The sequence below is a fragment of the Mustela putorius genome, unplaced genomic scaffold (assembly GCF_011764305.1).
Source record: "Mustela putorius furo isolate JIRA1106 unplaced genomic scaffold, ASM1176430v1.1 tig00537248_pilon_pilon_pilon, whole genome shotgun sequence".
In the NCBI taxonomy this organism is placed as follows: Eukaryota; Metazoa; Chordata; class Mammalia; order Carnivora; family Mustelidae; genus Mustela; species Mustela putorius.
The window spans coordinates 858,382-878,219 of record NW_025422387.1 but is presented as its reverse complement, the minus strand read 5'-3'; the positions used below and the strand labels follow the sequence as shown (position 1 = coordinate 878,219).

At 53.4% G+C, this 19,838-nt stretch overlaps 1 protein-coding gene across 1 annotated transcript in view; it reads left to right on the top strand.

The window, feature by feature from the left end:
- TMEM132C (transmembrane protein 132C) overlaps positions 1-19,838 on the top strand; it is a 288,038-nt gene that overhangs the window by 177,459 nt on the left and 90,741 nt on the right. The window contains exon 3 of the mRNA XM_045073630.1: positions 7,645-7,791. Within this exon, the coding sequence (XP_044929565.1) occupies positions 7,645-7,791 (147 nt within the window). The remainder of the gene's footprint in view (positions 1-7,644; positions 7,792-19,838) is intronic.

Sequence of the window (19,838 nt, the reverse complement as noted above, 5' to 3'; positions counted from 1 at the left end):
GCCCGAGCGCCTCCGTGCCCCGCCAGCGAGGCTCGAGGAAACTTCAGACATTTGCAAGGAGTTACTTAAGGAGCCTTGACACACTTGCTGGATGGGCTCTTTTGCCTTCTTGGGTTTTATTATTAATACATCCTTCCATACTGGGTCTTGACGGACGTGCAGTCTAGTTGCCTGTCAAGTTAAAAGCGGCGTGTGTGTGCACATGTGCGTGTGATCCCCGGATAGTTTTGCCTACCACCGGGGGAAAAGTATGGCATCAGGGACCATGTTTCCAAGCCAACACTTCCTCAACGGATCACCAGCCCCTTCCCCAAGGGGCAGGACAATCTGGTGGTTCTCACCCTGGAGTCCGCCCGCTCGGATCAGACGCTCCCTCCGTGGCTTTGATCCCCGCGTGATCCCGAGCTCGTTTCTCTGTGGCTCTGTATCTCTTTTTTCTCACCTGTTTAAAAAGGAGCATAGTCCTGGACCCCACTCAGCCGAAGGGTTACAAAGCCTTTATTGTGTTTTAAGATGATAATGTCTGAGAGCGCTTTTTGGTTTACAAAAGAATTGAAAGGAATCTGTGTAAATTACCGCCTCCCCCACCCCACCCCTGCCCCGCACTGCACAGGGTCCACCAGGACCAGCATCCCCACCAGCCAGGACACTTGTTCCAACTGATGAAATGGCTCTGACTCATTACCCCCCACAGTCCACAGGAGACAGGACGGGTGGCTCTTGGTGATGCACATTCTGTGGGTCCAGACAAACTTACCATGGCGTGTATCCATCCTTATGGTATCATGCGAACCCTTTCCTAAAAATCCTGAGCTCTGCCTCTGCCTTCCTCCCCCTTCCTCACTCCTGGCAACCACTGATCTTTCCACAGTCTCCATAGCCGTGCCTTTTCCAGAATGTCACGGAGTTGGAATCACACGTACACAGCCTCTCCAGACTGGCTTCTTCCACTTAGTGATGTGCATTTAAGGTTCCTCCGTGTCTTTTCGTGGCTGCATTCCTCGTTTCTTTTTAGCGATGAGTCACGGTCCCTGGTCTGGATGCGTCCCAGTTTCTCTATCCACCTACGGAAGGACATCTTGGTTGCTTCCAAGTTTGAGCAGTTAGAAAGAAAGCTGCTATCAACATCTGTGCTCAGGTTTTTACGCAGACGTGAGTTTCAGCTGCTTTGGGGAAATACCAAGAAGGGTGATCGCTGGATCGTACAGTGATTGATGTTTCGTTTTGTGGGACGCTGCCAAGCCGTCTGGCAGAGTGGTCGTGCCCTTCTGCATTGTCAGCGGTGAGTGAGGGTTCCACTACTCCACACCCTTTCCAGCATCTGGCAGCATCTGCGTTTTGGATTTTGGCCATTTTGATAGGTAGATAGTGACCGTGCAATGCTGTTTCAACATGCACTTTCCCTGGTGACCTGGGAAGGGACTGTGGTTTGTTTTTGTAAGTAGTGCACGGAAAAAACACTTCGCAGACGGCCTCGCTGATACTGGGAATTTCAGTAGTAAGAGTCAGCTGTCTGCTGTTGGGTGTTCTTGCAAACACAGCAGAGCTCTGAACGCCAGGCTGGGTCCCTGCTCCCATTAAGGCAGCAGAAGGAACGTGGTTTGGTTTTGTGTTGGCAGCATACCCACAGAGCCGGGTGAGTCCCGTCTCTGGGATCTCGTGTCCTCGGCCCCCACAGCCCCCCACGACCTCCCCACATCACATTTCACCTGGCCTGGGACAGGAACTACCCTCCTGATGGTTGATTCCCCCATAATTAGATTAGCCCCGTGCCAGCATCCTCTCTGAAGTTGATAAGGTGAGACCATAAACATTCTCTACGGTCACACACATGGGATCACAGCGCGGTAATCTCAGAGCAGCAGATGCACGTAGAGCGTCTTGGGGGAGCACATGCGAGTTATTCTGGGCAATTCTGATGTCTTCCGGGTGCCGGATCCACACGGCTGGCTGGGGGCTTGGCCTGAGGACAGGGTTTCTCCATCTGTCACTTCGGAGAGCCAGGCCCAGGGCATCCTTTGTTGTGGGGACTGTTCTGGGCATGGTGGGATGCTTAGCACCTTCTTGACCCCCAACCCCAGCCATCGGCTGCACCATCTCCTCTTGGAGACGGCCAGAAACATTCTCCCTGGCAGATGCCACTTTCTCCCCGGGAGGAGACCCTCTTCCTGGGAGCCTCGCTCCGAGTGACGCTGGGAGCACCCAGAGTTTCTAGCAGGTGGCTGCTGGGACCCCTCATGATACACAGCATGAAAGACCTTTGTCTGCGGGGCTGTAAGCATGGATTCCCCATCTCAGGAAGACTTGCCTTCCACTGCCAGGACCCTGCACAACTCCTCGTTTCAAAGCTACGTGTCCGCCCTTTTCCAGAACCATACCTCTTCTCAAAGCCACGGCAAGCTGGTGGCCAGCCGGCATTTATAACAAGAATATCTCGTCTTGCCCTCCCCACCCCCGTGGGGAACACGGGTGTATGACCGCAGTACTCCTCCCAGAAATCCTTACGTAAGACCGTTCAGTGCACGCTGACCCCATGTGGGCTCGGCACGTGACACAGTAGGAAACCCAGAGCAGGGCTCTTCAGATGCTCGTCCCCAGACCACCCAGTCCATCTGCAAGCCCCCTTCTACTTCCAGCAACTGACTGGAAGGAGATAGGGGGCTGGAGGGACTGATCAGCCGGCCACGCGAAGACACAACCAGATAAGCCAGCACATGAACCTAATAAGACAAATGACTTGGTATTTAAAAAAAAAAAAAAAAAAAAAAAGAATGTAACAGCCAAATGCCATGAATTGGCCTTGTGTGGATTCTGATGGGAACAAACCAATTACATCGAGTAATATCTTTGAGATAATTAGGAAAATTTTTACATTAGGAACTTATTAATTTCATTAGATGTGATAATGGGAACATGATCATGCTTTTAAAAAAAAAATCTTGAGATATTCACAAGTGAAACAGTGCAGGATCTGGGTTTTGGTTTGAGATATTTTAGCCTGAAATCATTGAAGGGGATAGACTGAGCGAGGTCAGCTATGCGTGGACAGCGAGGTCAGCTATGCGTGGACAGCGGTTGAAAGTGACTGATGGGTACGTGTTACATTGTTGCTATTCGCTTGAAATCGTCGCTACTAAGTGGTGGGGTCGATGCAAATTTTTCTCGCAGTAGAGTGAGGGCTATGTGACCACCTACCAAAGAAAGTTCATGCACCACACTCTTTCTTTAGCCTGAGAGACACGGGTCATGGTATTTCCTTCTGTTTGGGTTCCAGTGAATTATGTTCATCTGTAATGGTTCACTAAACTTAGTCAAGACATGGCCCTAAGTGTGTTCCTAAAATGCCAAGGAAGAGTGTATGATCTGTTACAATGCAGATTCTATGGTGACACGAAGGCCAGCCCCAAGCAATGGGGGAGACATGTTGAGATCTGCTGTCGTTGAGGGATGGGTAGAAGTTCTTTGTCATCTGTCATGACAACAGAGTGAACATCACTGCCATGACGGAGGGAGTAACAGAGAACCAGCGAAGCGATGGGCCACGGACAGAAGGCACCCTAGCCTCCCCCCGGGGGGCAACGGCAGACAAAAAGCACACTGCAAGGTTAATGGAAAATCACTGGCAACGGGAAGGACTGTTCGTGGAGGTGCAGGCAGGTTGAGGCATGGAGGAACTAGCTTTGTACCCCCAGGCCTGAAGGGGTGGAGAAAGCACTGTTGTTGGAACCTGGTGAGTCCTGGAGCCTTGGGGAAAGACTGTCCTGATGCAGGGTTGCATCAGGGTTGCACCTGTTGCTGCATGGAGACCCGTAGATGCCCCACTTGTCCCTCCCCTGCCCTGCAATCTGGTATCGTGTCCCCAGTGGCCAGACATCCCCGGAGTGAGGGTAGAGGGTCCCTAGAGTCAGCCACCTGGAGCACAGAGTAGAGTGAGGGGCAGGGCCAGACCTGGGGCTATGCACCTGGAGAGTCCTTAGCACACGTGTCAAAGGCCGGCCCCGCCTCGTGGTTCGATGAGACCAGGTGGGTGTTGGCATGCGGGATGCTGGGAACATTTACCATATGCATCGACCCACATAGCGCCGATCTTTGTCATTTAGGGGCGAGGAGGAGGAGCTGGTTTTCAGTGGCCATGCGCACATGTGTCCTCATATACATACATGTGCATACGTGCAGAGGTACACACAGGTGCATATGTACATGGCATGCACACACGTGTGTGTGCACACCCGTGCAAGGACAGGTACACACACACCCCTACATATGCGTGCACACAAACCCACTGGTGTGTGCACACACATGCACACACACACACAAGTCCTTCTAGGCAGTTGCAGTGATGACCTCTGGGACATTCTCCACCTCCTTGGAACCTGTCTGTGCCTCATTTCTGGGGGGACTTCACTCCCATAGGCAGGCAGAGGGCTGCCCTGATAACAAAAAACCTAGGAATGATTCAAGAGGACGTACCAGTGGACTGGAAGCTGTAGGAATCGTCCACTCTGAGGCAGAGAGGGGCGAGCCCCCTAATTTTGCCTCTTAGTTGAAGGTCACTTGGTCCATGCCTTGGGATGAGGATGGTCAGCTCTGTGCCAAGAAGGGTCAGAAAATCACTGGCTCTCAGTCAAGGATGGTTTGACTGCCTCCCCTCCGCCCCAATCAGAGACATTCGGGAGAGTCTGGAGACATGTCTAGTTGTCACACCCGGGGAAGGGTGCTACTGGCATCTTCTGGGAAGAAGCAGCTAGACATCCTACAATGCACGGCTTCCTGTGGCAAAGTGATGTCTGTCCCCACATAGCAGTTGAGCTTGAGTCGAGAAACCCTGATGTCAGTGAATAAAGGAAACCGGGGGACGCGCTCATGAACAGCGTTGCAAGCAGGCTGAATCTACGTGGAGTGGTCACGCTCACCCACACATCCTATTTGCATGGGGAACGCTGCCCCATCTCCTAGCCCGCACGTTCTGTTCTCATGTTTTCTGCCCCCGCCTTCCTGGGTGCATTGCTGCTCCTGCAACACTGGGCTCTTTTCCAGGATGTGCAACAGATTGCTACAGACTTGCATGTTAAAAGAGCAGCCGTGTATGAGCTCAAGGTGCTGGAAACCAAATTCTGGGCTGGGGTCTCCCGAAGCTGAAATCGGGTGTTGGCAGGGCTGGGTTCTTACCTGGGGGCTGTAGGGGTGACTCTTCCTCCAAGAACCCTTAGGCTGTTGTTGGCTGAACTCACTTTCAATTGTGGCAGTACTGAGGGAGACCCTCCGTCCCTGCGGGTTGTCAGGGGAGGCGGCACACATTCAGCTCCAAACGGCTGCCACGCATCCCTGGGCTCATGCACGGCCGCTCCCTTCTCAAAGGCAGTGACAGCAGGCCACGTCTCGTCACACCTGGACCCTCTCTGGTAGTCCCCCATGCCACCAGCCAGAGAAAAGTCTGTTAACGCTGGGCTGAGGCGAGGAAGTCAGGCCAACCCTCAGGGTGCCTAGTGTGAGGCCAGCTGGATGGGTTTCTAATTCGCGTCCACAAGGCTCTGGGAGCAGCCCCCAGCTTCGCTTTCGTGGGATCCGAGGTAGGAATCATGGGGTAGCTTCCAAACCCAGCACAGGACACGCGGCACCACGATGTGCCACACTCAGTGTTTGCTGAATGACTGAATATCCCAGCAGTTTAAAAAGCAGAAATCCAGAATTTTATATGGGAGCTTTTAATTTCATTTTATTTTTAAGTCATCTCTCCACCCAACGTGGGGCTCGAACCTACAATCCCAAGATCGAGAGTCCCCCGTTCTACCCACCGAGCCATCCAGGCACCCCCTCAACTTTGATTTTATTTTCCCATTGTCAACTGTGTACATTTGCGAGTGCTTCCGTAACAAGGTACCAGGTGGTGGCTTAAAGGACAGGTGGCTCATCTCATGGATTTGAGGCCAGAAGTTCAGAATCAAGGTCCCATCTGAGGGCTCTGAGGGAGCACCTGGCCCCAGGCTTCTCTCCAGGGTGCACGGATAGCTGGCTTCATCCTTCCGTTTCATTGTCCAGTATGCCGTCTGTCTACTAGCTGCTCCTTCTTTGGAGCACACGAGGTCACCGGTCTTTGCACTGGGCCACCCCGGAGCTGCCCATGAGCTGGCCTGCCTCTGTGTGCATGCGAGGTCATGTTCTCCAGTCCTGGGGGTGGGGGTTCGGCGTATGGGTTTAGACGGAAGTACACATCCGGCCCGTAATAGCAACTAATTATACGCTTTCCTTTATTACATACTCTGCGGATCGGATTTGGCTGACTCAGCCTTGCAGGGCCAGAGACCAGGTGGTACCCGGCCCCCGCCCTCCACGTCCCCTCCTCACACCGCACAGATGCTCATTCCAGCAGCAGCTGTGCCAGTGGCTTCTAGAAGCTTCTAGGGAGAGCATGTTACATGCAGACTCTAGCTCACCGAGAGACAGATGCATCGGAGGACAGAAGTTGGGCTTTCTGGGTGCCTGGGTGGCTCAGTGGGTTAAAGCCTCTGCCTTCGGCTCAGGTCATGATCCCAGGGTCCTGGGATCGAGTCCCGCATCCGGCTCTCTGCTCAATGCAGAGGCTGCTTCTCTCTCTCTCTCTCTCTCTCTCTCTCTCTCTGCCTACTTGTGATCTCTGTCACATAAATAAATAATATTTTTTTTAAAAAAAGTGAGGCTTTCTGTGTTCCGAGTTTGCCCTCCTCATTGATTTTCCTTAAGGAACTCGTCATCCCTGTGTTGCACCGAGTCCAGCACCTTTTGAAAAGAAGGAGGGACACATTTGGGTTTCAAATGCTGAGAAAGCGTGGGGACATCAGGTATAAAGGCATGTGCAGGTGCCATGCGGCAGCTCGGGGACAGCCAGACTGAAAGGGAGCACCGCCCCCCCCCCACCAGGACAGGGTCACTCCTGAGTCCTGCGCCGATGCCAGTGTCCACCCTGAACCTTGCTTTTTTTTCCTGGAGGGAGAGGGTCCAGCATTGGAGACAGAGGCTTGGAATTGCAGTGATCAGTTGATAGAGGGTCACGTCCCTGTCTCTTTGCACCACAGCAACCCCACGCTCCCCAGCCCAGGGGTCCCCCAGCCCCGAGGCAGAGTTCTGCACTCACCACGCTGGGTGGGAAGGGGGAGAGCCCTCGCGTCCAGCTGCTTCATCAGCAGACTCTGCAAATTCTCCTTGTTCTAGCCTCATCCACTCCTCCCACGTCGGGGCTGGGACCACCGATCCTGGGGACGGGCGACCGTGGCATCAGCCCTATGCGCTCTCCCCCTTCCTGCCGACCATGGGCAGCTGCATGTGGGAGTCCTGCTCCTGCATCTTCTCCCAGGCTCGAGAGTCTGCAGCAGCCGTGCAAGTCCTCTCCCTACGTTGTCCTGACATGGCCCTGTGCCCCCTGAATGAGAACGACTGTCTCGGGCAGGCGGGCGCTCCCCCTGAATGCCTCCCGAGGCTGCTTCTCGGTGTGGGGTGCCCAGGGACCCTTCCCCTGCCGCCCTCCACCCACCTCCGCTCGGGCCACGGAAACGCAGACGATGGAACAAGCAGGGGAGGGTGGCAGGGCCGTGGAGCAGAGCGTGGGCCCCTCGGCAAAGCTCGGTCTTTAACGCCGTGGCTCTCTCTCGCCTGTCTTCCTGCCCGCAGAGCCAAGGTGAAGAAGGGGGTGAACATCTTGGGCACCCGGACCAGCGAGCCCCGGCAGTGGGACGTGAAGCAGGAGCTGGGCAACGGGGGGAAGCACGCCACGACCACCGTGCTGTGCCAGCGCCTGGGGTCCGGCGCGCGCAACAGGTAAGGCCTGATGACGCGGGCTCCGGGGACCGGGTCGCCGTCTGGAAGGCTTGCTTGACGCCCACATTTACCCGCTGCTTAGCGGAGCTGTGAACCCCTCGGCCTGAAGGTCTGGAGGCGCCTCTGTCACTGGCAGGACCCTCTGGTGTCTCCAGGTGGGGCAGGCTCGGCTCTGGCTCTGAGGCTGCGGTTCGGGCTTGGAGCAGAGGCTTGTGAGCGTGGTTGGCTCTGCCTCCCGGCCTCGGGCATGCGCTCCACCTGGGCTCAGGTCTCTGGGCTGTGTCACCTCCCCATGCCCCAGCCCCCCGGACTAGCAGCCGCTGCTTTCTTCCAAGTGCTCACTCTTTGCTTGACATTGTGCTTTATAATAAGAAATACGTATTTGGGCTTCCTCCCTGTTCCCCTCATGGGGCTCCTAAAACCCTGAGAGTTTCCTTATGGATGAGAGCAGCAAAGGTGACTTTTCTTACGTTAATGAGGTGACTTTTGGAAAGCACCTGGGCCTCCAGAACCCCACCCCCAACATCTCCCAGGGGCAGAGGGTCTGGAGTTTGACTTCAGTTATCAGCGGCCGAAGATATCCTGCATCTTAGCTCGGTCATGAGGCCTCCAAAGAATGGGTCTCAAAGAGCTTGCAGATGGGTGAGCCCATGGAGATTTGGGGCATGTGGCACCCAGAGAGGACATGAAGCCCTGCATCCTTCCCCACGCCCTGCCCTGTGCATCTCCTCCATCTGTCTGCTCCTGAGTTAGGTCCTTTACCCTGGTCAGTAAGGGTTTCCCTGAGTCCTGGAATCTACAGTATTAATTCATACTATGTTAGTCTCGTGATTAACCCAGGGACAGCCTGCACCTGCCACTGTCACCTGTGCGTGGGGGGGCAGTCCTGGGGGACCCCGCCCCTCCCCTGGGGGATCCCATGCCCTCTCCGGGTGGACCGGCTAAAGATGGCACTGAGCTGGAGGACCCCAGCTGGTGTGGCAGCGCCGCTTGGTGGTGGGGGGAAATGCTCACGTCAGAGCTGGTGTCTGAATCATGAAGGATTAGACCCCAATAGCAGTGAGGAGACATTTAAACCTGGGGTGACCATCAGTGATGATAGGACACAAGGAGACGCTATGTGGGTTTCTATACAGACACCCGGATTATTATTTAAAAGAACTATTTACTGCATGTAAAAATAACACAGTCTCACTTTAAAGTATTGGTGAAGCGTAGTTAATTGAGGGAGAAACATCGAAGAATGCATCAGTATTCTGTCAGCAAAGAATAACCCCCGGCTGCAAGTTGGTCCGTTCCCCTCCCGTGTTTTATACACACGGTAAACGTGCAGTCGGCGTATTTATCTTACAAACCCGGTATCGTAATCTATACAGATTTTAAGACACTTTCGCTCCTGTCGAACACATTTCCTCCTGACATTAAATTGTCCTCAGAAATGGCTCAGGGGCCCTGCGGTGTTCCGTCATGCAGATTTAACGTTGCGTAAATAACCCTGCCCACGTCCTCGGACGTTGCGGTGGTTCTTTTTATTTTTATTTTTATAAACACTGCAGCAGTAAACCGTCTTTCTCATAAAGGTCTATCCACTTCTCTTTGTGCTTAAGGTGGTTTCTTTACAATCAAAATTTCTGATCATTTTTAAGGCTCTTGATACATTCTGTTCGTGTATTTTCTTGAAGGGAGTTAACACTAAAGAAAAATGTATCCCATCATTGGACACGTTTTCTTAACTGAACGCTGCAAGGCTGCCAAGAAAAAAATTCTGCGAATTCTCCACTTGGTTTAGAAACACCCAGTTCTTTGATCGTAAGCCCTCTCCCCACGGTCCTTCCTTTAATGCGTAGCCAGTGAGACATCTGGTGTCCCAGCAGCTTCCTGATTCAAACACCAACCTTTCCCCCGATCCTCCCCACAAGAAGGAATGTCAGTACATCACATGGGGTGAGGGTTGTGTGTCCAAATGTTTCAGCTCGTGAAAAAGGGACCAGAAAAATGTGTGCCGGCGTCCCCTGGTACTAGCAGGAGATCAGAGGCAAAATTAAGTCTCCTGAATCCAACGCCCATAAAGCCTAACAAACCCGTAAGACTGGTGTTGATTAGGCAAATAAAAGCGAAGGTGTTCATTAACGGTGAAGGTAGGCATGTAGTCGTTCACGACCCAGTCGGGAGGAGTCTCCGAGCGAGGGAGGGGAGCCCTATGGCCGCACATTCTCAGGAGTCCCAGAGGTGACCCTGTTTGCGCGGAGTCTCTGGGAAGTCCGCTGTGGGCCCATGTGTGTTTGCAGAGAGGGGAGCTTCTTTTTTGTTGTTGGAAAGCCTGTTTCCCGGCACACGGCTGATGGGGGTCCTACGCTCACTGCCTTCCTCACTGAGCTCCGAGGAAAATCTTGGTTGGTCCCCTTGGAGGAGGAGCTGTGCATGGATGTCCACCAAACACCGAGTCAGCTCCTGACCACCCCCCGCCATCAAGGAAGCGGAACTCTGTGTGGAGACCTGGGACCCAAAGGACCCCAACTCCAATAAGGGCATTTGTTGTCATGGAAGGTGCAAGTCCCCCAGGGGGGGAGGAGGGCTTTGTCCCTTCTCCCTGTAGAGCAAAGGCCACGCCCACTTGTTATCTACTGCTGTGTGACCGATCACCCCAAGCTTACAGGTTCAGAAAAGGACACATTTATTATCTATCTCGTGGTCTCCATGGGTCAGGGATTTGGGCCCATCCTAACCGGGACCCCTTCCCCAGGGCCTGTCACTAAGGGTCAGTCGCCATCTCCTCCTCCGGGAACCACGGTCTCATCTGAAGGCTCGACAAAGCCGACCCTCTCCCAGGCTCACATGGTCGCAGGCAGGATTCAGGTCCTTGAGGCTATAGGGCCGTGGGCCTCAGTTTCTTCTTCTTTGGTGGGTGCCCTCCTCCACCAAGTTAAGCCTTTGAGAAGGTCCTGGGAGAACCGAAATGCCAGCAAATGGGAATTGGAGTATTTCATAACCTAATCTCACAAGTGGCATCGCACGCTCCTACTGTATTCTGTTCATTGGAATCCAGTCTGGGCCGCACTCCGGAGAGGGGCGTGCACGGGAGGGTGGGTGCCAGGAGGTGGTGCTCCCTGGGAGTGTCGGGCTGACAGCTCTTCCGGGCCCCGACGGCTTTCTGCAGTGGTGCCTGTGAGCTCTCCTCGAAGGTCAGGGGGAAGGATAGGGATGGGGGGGGAAGGACAGGTGGAGGGATGTGGTCTGGCTGCCCGTGACATAGAAAAGATTTGCAGAAATTTTGCCAGGAAAGTAGCTGGGCCATGAAACAGAGGGGTGTGGATCCCAGGCCAGTGGCTTAAACCTGCCCTCCCTTAGCTGAGTATCAACTGTTCTCCTTCAGCCGACTTGCTTTCTCCATTGGACTCAATCCAGTTGATTCAGAAGGAAGTTTACCATTCCTGCCTCAATTGGCGAGCCTTGCTGCACTAAAAATTGAGGAACCTGGTTCATTGGCTCAGGAGAGTGGTGCACCCAAGAGATGTTGTGGGGGACGCTGCAGAATCAGCTTGGAAAATGGAAAGCCCCACGGAACTGTCAGCCACGGCAGGTGCCCGCCCGGGGTCACACCTCTTCGTGGACGCTCGGGTCAGGGCTCGAGTCAGTTTTCCTTTGAATCAACTTTGAATTGCTCTGGTTTTTTTTGTTTTTGTTTTTGTTTGTTTTTTTTTAAGATTTTATTTATTTATTTGACAGACAGAGATCACAAGTAGGCAGAGAGGCAGGCAGAGAGAGAGAGGAGGAAGCAGGCTCCCCGCTGAGCAGAGAGCCCGATGCGGGACTCGATCCCAGGACCCTGAGATCATGACCTGAGCTGAAGGCAGTGGCTTAACCCACTGAGCCACCCAGGCACCCTGCTCTGGGTTTTTTAAGTGCACCTTTATTTTTAGTGATAACATCCTTCAATGTATTGTCTGCTTGTTCCTAATGCGCACTGCAGTAAGTATTAAACTGTATGGTTTATTTTAAATGATAATCCTCGGTGATTAGAACAGAGGTATAATTGGTGCATGTTCCTGTTGTAGTAGGATAAACGCAGTGAATGGGCTGGTGTGTTGTGTGCCCACTCCAGCCCCCGGGTGCCCCCTTCAAGCCCCCTGTCGGCCTCTGTGCACCTGCGTGGGCCGGTGGTCAGCTGGGCGGCCCTAAAGAAACGCCACACACAGATGGGGGCTTAAGAGACAGACATACATTCTCTCCTAGTTCTGGGGGCTGGACGCCCAAGATCGAGCTGTTTTCAGGGCTGGCTTTGGCGGAGACTTCTTTTCCTGGCTTTCCAGCTGTGTCCACACATAGCCTTTCCTCTGCGTGCCCTTGGGGGCGGGGGGAGAGAAAGAGAAAAAAAAGGAGAGAGGGACAGCAAGAGAGCTTTGCTGTCCCTTCTTACAAGGACCCCAGTCCTATCAGGTTCGGACCCACCCTTATGACCTCCGTCAACCTTCATTATCGCCCTAGAGGTCCCCTCTACGAGTACAGTCATGTGAAGGGTTTGGGCTCCCAGAGATGAATTCCGGATGGGGGGACCAAGTCAGTCCCCAGCAGCAGGCTTTTGCTCTGACGCCCTGCACCTGCGTCCTTCAGAGCACAGTCCTGGGCTCCAGGGCGCTTTGGCTCACGCTTGGGAAAGCCAGAGAGTTTTCATCTTCCGGAGACAATCCTTGCACATGATGGATGGTTGCGGAGCATAAAATCTGCCCCCCTCTGCTTTGGCACAGACGGTTCTCAGCTGTGATAGACGCCGAGGAGCTCCCCAGGGATCTGGGCAGGCGGGCGCTTTCTCTGACCACAGTTTCTGTCTTCCCCGTCCCTTACCTGCAAAATCACTTAGACATGGAGCCACATCTCAGGGTCTGGGATTGTCAGAAACGTAAGGGCCCCCACTTCCCTCCCTGGTGGAATGGCCTCTTCCGTGTGCACCTGGAAGGAAGAAATTGTTAGAAAAGCCGCCCACCAAGGCTTTACGTCGATGCAGGGCTTTCTCCCTGGAGCCCAGAAGCTCTGGGCTTGGGGTCCTGCCGCCATCTGTCTGTAAACCCTCAGATCCAGGAAAAGAGTTGGCCACTGTCCATACGCACACCTAATTGTGTTGCATTTCGTTCTAACCCCGAGATTAATATTTCAACAGCCTGAGCGTCTCCGCAATCATGCAAACTCAGCTAACGGCCTCCGAGGCCATACTTCATACTCACAGGGTGTGAGGCCAACAGAGCCATTCACGTTCTGTCCAGATCCCCCCACACCAGGGCCGTGAGTCCGAGTCAACTGAGCAGGAAGCAAATGCCTCTGTGTCCTGTCCGCAGGAAGAGGGTGAAGGCTGTGGCCAGCCGCTGCCCCCCAGGGGTGCCCTCCAAGGCACTTTTGATGAAGGTTCCAGAGGGAGCATCTCTGGCTTGCCTTTCTGTCTCCTTCCCATCCTGAATCTTTCTTTAAACCTGGATAGCAGGGCTGGCGTGAGCAGCTGGGGTCTGACCCAGCAAGAACCTTGTCAGGCTGGGAGGTGACCCCTGCCTGGGGGGGAGGCGCAGCTGACCATGACTCCCCCCAACCCCAAACTGCACTTTTTTTCCGAGATACGGTTTACCTGATGCTTTATCCGAGCCTCCCTCTCTGCAGTCCAGCTAATGCCAGAGAGTCCGTGTGTCTTTGAACTGCGGACATGCTTTTAAGTGAGCAGGGAGCTCCCATTGGGGATGGAGCCTCTGTGGCCCAGAGGCTGACTCCCCGGGGGAGGGTCCCCAAGCCCACCTAAGCGACTCTCCACAGCGCGTCATACCCCGTGCTGGTGTGTACAGCACACCTTCACTCAAATTGCTTCGCTTGGACATTTAAAAATTTTCCTATTGGGCTTTATTATTAAAATATTGCTGTTCTAATGTCTCCCAGGAAGCAAATATAGTATCTTAAAAATGAAACTCTAAGTAGCCATAATACTCTGTATCCTTCGTCACGCTTGAGAGCATAAAAACTATACTCCGTGTACTTCTGTTTCACAGAATGCTTTGTACACACTGTATATTTCAGTAAATCTTTCTCGTGATTTCTTGAACGGAGTCAGCACGCCACTGGGCCGGTGAAGCAAAGAAATGAAGGCAGAGGGAGGAAGTGTCCGACTGAATATTTGTGCAAATGAGAAAAAAGTTTTGAAATAATTCGCGTGTCTATAAATAAATGGAAAACGCTCGTGTCTGTTGCACGGATTAAAGTGAGCGTGGACAGCCGCAGTTCCAGCATGCAAACTGTGTTGCCGGCGTCAGCCATAGCGAGTAAATGCTCTGTTGGTGTTAAAGACTCACTAGCTCCAAACTGAGACATTATGTTGCTTCTTTCTCTTTGGATTAGCCTTACTTTCTTCCATGCCCATATGTCCCTTTCAGCCTCAGAAAAACATGTTCAAAAACGCCTCCATAAACAGGGATTCCACACCTTATGCTCACGGTCACCGTTACTGTGTGTGTATTTGTATACAGCTGAGACCAGACCGTGATGTGTCTCCTTCTGTAAAGTAACACTGCCAAAGCTCCTGCCCCAAACTTGGTAATTTACGTGGCTGACTAGCAAGTTATTAAGTGCAAGAATCTTAATTTACTTAGTTTGCTGCCGCCGGGCATTGTGGTTGCTAACTTTTTCATAGAAATAAACCAGTAGTGCCCATCTTTAGGTCTCTACGGCCCCTCCCTGGGCCCCCCACTTTCTGGGAGATGGCAGGGTCCTCTAGAGATTTGCAAACATAGGCTGCAGATGTGGGGGCTCAGTTCAGCCGCTGCAGGCTGCGAGGCTGGCCACGTGGCGAAGCAAAGGCGGGGGCATCTGCGTGGGCTGCAGACCAGAAGGAGCCAGAGAGGTGAAGGAAGGGGTGGCCCTGCGTGCGGGGAGAGCTGGATGGAGCGTAGGACGGAGAGCACCTGCCTGCTGAGAGTGCCCACTCCTCCCTCTGGAGCCTTTCTGGGGGGAAAGGCAGTCCCCACGTTGCCCAGTCTCCAGGTTTCTCTAGCAAAGCTGAAACTCCAGACTGCCATGTGACATCTCCCAGTTTGCAAACATCAGCTCTGATTTGTAAAAATCACCGTGCGGATCCTGGAAGAGGAACCTCTAGAGGAGCTTAGCTCACCAGCAAGCCAGTTGTGCGCAGGAGGGGCCCGTCTGAGCCTGTCTCGCACTCCGTGTTGGAGGCAAGCACACCTGCGTGCATTCGGGGGCTGCTCGTCTGTCCTCCAGGGGTCAAACCTGCGACAGAAAATAGCCTTCCCGGCCCAGACGGTCTGCTTCTTTTAGAAAGACATGGAAGTGAGGCCCACCCTGTGTGACATTCAGCTTCCCCCATTTTCCCCACGGGATCCCGCCTGAAGATGAGGCACACAGACTCCCGTGTTTCCAGCAGATGTTGTAGACACACGTCCATCCTCTGGTTCCTTATTCTTGTTCGCCGCCAGCTCTCTTAGGCGGCAGCCCTGCAGGGTACCTGTCCGTGCGCCAGGTGTCCCTCAACCCTGCTGCCCCCGTCGCCTAGCTTCTGTCCTACAGGGGGGCAGGTCAGCGGCGTTCTCTAGCTAGTCTACACTGGCGACGTTCTCTGGGTCCGTGCACATCCCTGGACCACCAGCTGACGCCCCCACCCCGGAACAGCAACCCCTGAGCATCCCCCAAGCCCGTTGGGTTTCGGCTCAGCCCCAGGGGACACAAGTCAATCAGGCAGGTCATAAAAGGATGGAAGCATTTCAAAAAGCAAAAGTCACAGAAAACAGTGACTAGAATACCCCTCAGCGTTCGTCTACACACTCTCGATTGCAGACCTTGTATTTCTGACCATGTTCGGCTGTTTGTTTTTGGAGAATCCCGGAATAGGAGTGTTCTCATCTCTGCTTCGTGTAAACAGTCCCAGCGAGCTTAGGGGAATGGAACACCAAGATAATCTGCTTTTCTATGAAGGAAATTGCCCAGACCGAGCCTTCCCTCAAAGAGAGATTTGAAGATACCGCAGAAAATACACCAGACAGATTGCCACAAATGAAGATATCCCAGTCGGTGACATAGGCGTGAGCTCTGGGTCCCCAGAGGAAGAAGTCAGACATGTCCCCACACAGCCCACTCTACAGGCCCGACAGGCTCACGTCTGAAATCTGCCCTGTGGCAGGAGAATTTCTTGATGCGGACACTGTGTGTCTTCTCCTTAGAATGCTGCCTTCTCTCCCGCACTCAGCCTGCGCCGAAGGCTAAAGCCCAACGTGGTTGAGGTTCTTGGTGTGTTCTGGCATTTATAGAAACTGAACTCTCCCAAGAGAATGTGCTGGAAGCCCCTGGGGGTGGGTGAGCAGGCAGAGAAGAAGTTTTGAGAAGCTCAAGAGAAGAGGAGATGTTCCTAGAGACCCAAGGGCTGGCTTTGGCCGTGAACATTGCTCTGACGTTTGCAATGGCCGTTGGGTTCCTCCATCCCATGGTGAAAGGCTGGGGAGTCCGGCATCCGTGGATTTCCATCCCATCGAGCCTGCCTCCAGTGGAGGGAGCCAGCCCCCCAGAGGAGATCAGCTTCTATAGAAAAAGAGGAGACACTGGGAGTTAAAACCATGGCACCTGGAAGAGGCTTCGCAGTGTTGGACATTTTGTGCAAATGAGTCAATTTGTGCAAAATGAGACATTTTGTCGAAGAAACCCATGAAGGAAAATGGCTCCAGGACAATAGTATGGCCTCGGGAGCCCGCCAGGCAACATGGTCCACGTCTCAGCTCTTATCCTTGGGACCTGTGTGGTTTTGTGCAAATGAATCTGTTTCTTTGGGTCTCATGTGAAAATGAGAGGAAAAATAACAATATTTATTAGGGTGTTGAGCTCGTGGGTATTGAAGATGTCAGTCTATAGCCAACGTCCAGAAAGACTGTTCATTCTTCTGTTCCCCACGGAGTGAAGCTTCGCTGACATTCTCACACCGTGGCTCTGACTTCTTGGCGTTGTAACTGTGACAAGGAACAGCACTCTATCCCGTGGTGACACGGGTCAGTCGTGGAGCCACACTGTCCTGCTGGCCGGGACTTTGTCCCCAACATTGCACCGGCGGTCCTGCTCCCCTTCCTCCTCGCCCCCCTGCCAGTCCTCTGGGCTTACTCACTCCCTGGAGTTTGGGCAGCTGGTTGGCTCTGCACTTGGCTCCCGTGCTCCGTGCAGCCCGAGCATGTAAGGGACGGCGGAGACGGATGCTGGAGGGACCGAGGTAGCCTCCAGGCCCCTGGCGGTGGGAGGCAAATACGCCAAGCCAAAGGTTGAAGGCTCCTTGTAATTCGTCATTTTACTGAGGCACATTTTCCCCTTCTGCTTTTATTTTTTGGGCTCTTAATTTATTTTCTTCTGGAGGAGTGCGGGAAGGAAGGTGATGTGTTTACAGAGCTCCAAACTCAAAATGTGGACAGGCCCACGTGTAGAGGTCTACCCCTGCCCTCCACTTACCCAGCTCCCTTCCCGCAGCTCACCAGCATCGGCCCTTTATCATCCCCTTTCCAAAGACATTCTTGGCATGTGAAAGCACATACGCACACACGCATGCACGCACACGCACACACGCATGCACGCACACACAATTTCTTCCCCCCTTCAACGTTAAACAGCATTGCTTCTTTCTTCCAGCCACCCGTCCATCTTGTAATTCCTCCACATCCGTCCGTGAAGTTCTTCCCCATCCTCTTAAAAGCATTTGCTTATGATGGCATAAAGCATCGATTGTCTAAACAGCCCCGTTCACTGGCCTTGAGCGGATTCTGTCCTCTGCCTGGAGACGCTACTTTGATCCACGGTGTGCAAACACCGTCTTGCACTTTTGTGACTCTGTGTGTGGGAGAGATTCTGGAGATGTGCCGAGCAGAATGGCGCGAGCGCGGGTAAATGAGAACACTGACGTGCGAGCCTGCACCGACTCCCGCCGCCATCCCCCTCGCCCACACGTTGCTGACAAGCCTTGGACCTCTTGATGCTCTGATTGTGTTTCCTCGCAAGTGATGTTGCTAGCAAATTGCCCCAAAGCAGCCCTTAACGTGGGAGTCATGGTGTGGACTTTTAGGGAGTTGGTCCCAGTCTCCCCGGTCCCTCCTGGGAAGCTCTGGAGTAGCATCTGTGGCCGTGGGACCTGCCATGTTTCTGGAGCATCTCCCTTGGGCGTGCGGTGCCTCTGCCCATGATCACCAGCCGTTTGTATACCCAGGCCTTGCAAGGACCCTGGTTAGGTCCCCTGGAAATTCTCCCCTAAGCTGAGCTCACTGTCGGTACTCTTGCCATCCATTCTTCTCAAAATGGCCCGAGTACTGTATTCCCTTTAAAGCATAATCAGATCATGCAACTCTCTCTTGGTCTCAACCTTCAGGGCTTCCCACCACACCAGGAATAAAACCCCAGCTCTTGAATGTGACCCCCTAATCTTACCCCCATGCTTCTCTCATGTCATCAGTCTCTTCCCATCTCCCTTTACCCTGGCCTCTGGGAAGCCTGTCCCTTATGAGCCAAACTTGTCCTGCCACAGGGCCTTTGCACCTGCCAATTCCTCTGACTGGACTCTTTGTGTGAGTTGATCATTCTAATCTTTAGGTCTTAGCTGAGATGTCGTATTCTCAGAGAGGCCATCTGTGACCTTGCACACCGATCACCTGATTGACTTTTCCTCCTATAACTCACCAGCCTTGAAATGTCCTCATTCATTTACTATCTGTCCCTCTGCACAAGAATGTAGACAGCGTGAGGGACCTGGCCATAGTCTTCACCTCTGTATTCTTTTCTAGATCAGTTCCTGGCACAGACAAGGGTCTGAAATACTGAGTGACCAAAGACATGAATGGTCTTCGCAGCTGTAGGTAGACTGGGGTTATCTTGTCTTGTCCGTGGTTTGGATGAGGAGTCAAGATCACAAGGTCCTGTGTTAAGAAGGTGGAGGTTATTTGCTGAACGACCGGGTAATTGAACGATGCTTGTTAGGCTACGTTGAGTTAGAGTATGTTGCCCCATTGAGCAGACAAAGACATGTGTTCAAGGAGTTTGCATGTACTTGAAGGACGGCATTCTGGGAGTCAGTGGTGTCAGGGGGCTGGGGGGTGTCCCAGGCTTTGGGAGCTGCACACAGCAGAGACCCAGCCACTCTCGTGCTCCAATGCTGCTTCCCCCACGCCTGCTGTCCCCTCTGGTTCTCATCCTCTCCAGGGCTGGACAGGGGACGTGGCATTCACCCAGTGAGGAATTCATGAAGCTGTTTGTACATGCCAGCGTTGAGCTAAGCACTGCCACACAAACAGACATCTTCGTGCGATGGCTTTCCAGTTGACAAGAACTTTATAGCTTTGCCCAAGCCTGAAACTTGCTGGTCAGGAGGAAATACGGCTCAGCTTCATATTCTAGCTCAGAGACCTGCGGGGAGCAGGAGGGCTCCGGCTGTTCCCCAAAGCATGGGAAGTAGGGAGTCCTCTGCTGTTGCCTTCTGAATCCCTGTCCAGCCCTCACGGAAAGGAGGCCTCTGACTACCCAAGCCTGACTGGAGGGTCTCCGAGTGTTAACCCGAATTTTATGTATTTGTACTCAGCGATCAAATAGTTACTGACGGTCCTACAGGCACCAAGAATATTAGGGCTCAGAAGACAACTATGGACCCTGACCTCACAGGACTGACGGTCCTACAGGCACCAAGAATATTAGGGCTCAGAAGACAACTATGGACCCTGACCTCACAGGACTCACCGTCTGCTTGAAAGGTTGAAGAAGGAAGTCAACCAAGTATGCCAGGAAATACCTCGTCGCAACCCTGGCAGACACCGTGGAGAGGCATGTGGTATGAGAGAACTCATCATCGGACCATGCATTGCTTAGGCTGTGGGTCAGTTGCTTTGATAAGGAACCTTGTTTAAGGCCGAGGACGTTAAAGAGTATTTTTCAGTCATGGAGGGGTCTGGGAAGGTTGGGTGCCTCTGCTCTGCGTGGCCTTCGAAAGCCCAGGACCCTTGTCTCCAGCGCCGGTACCACCGGGGGTGCCCTCCCTGGCAGGATCCAAGATGGCG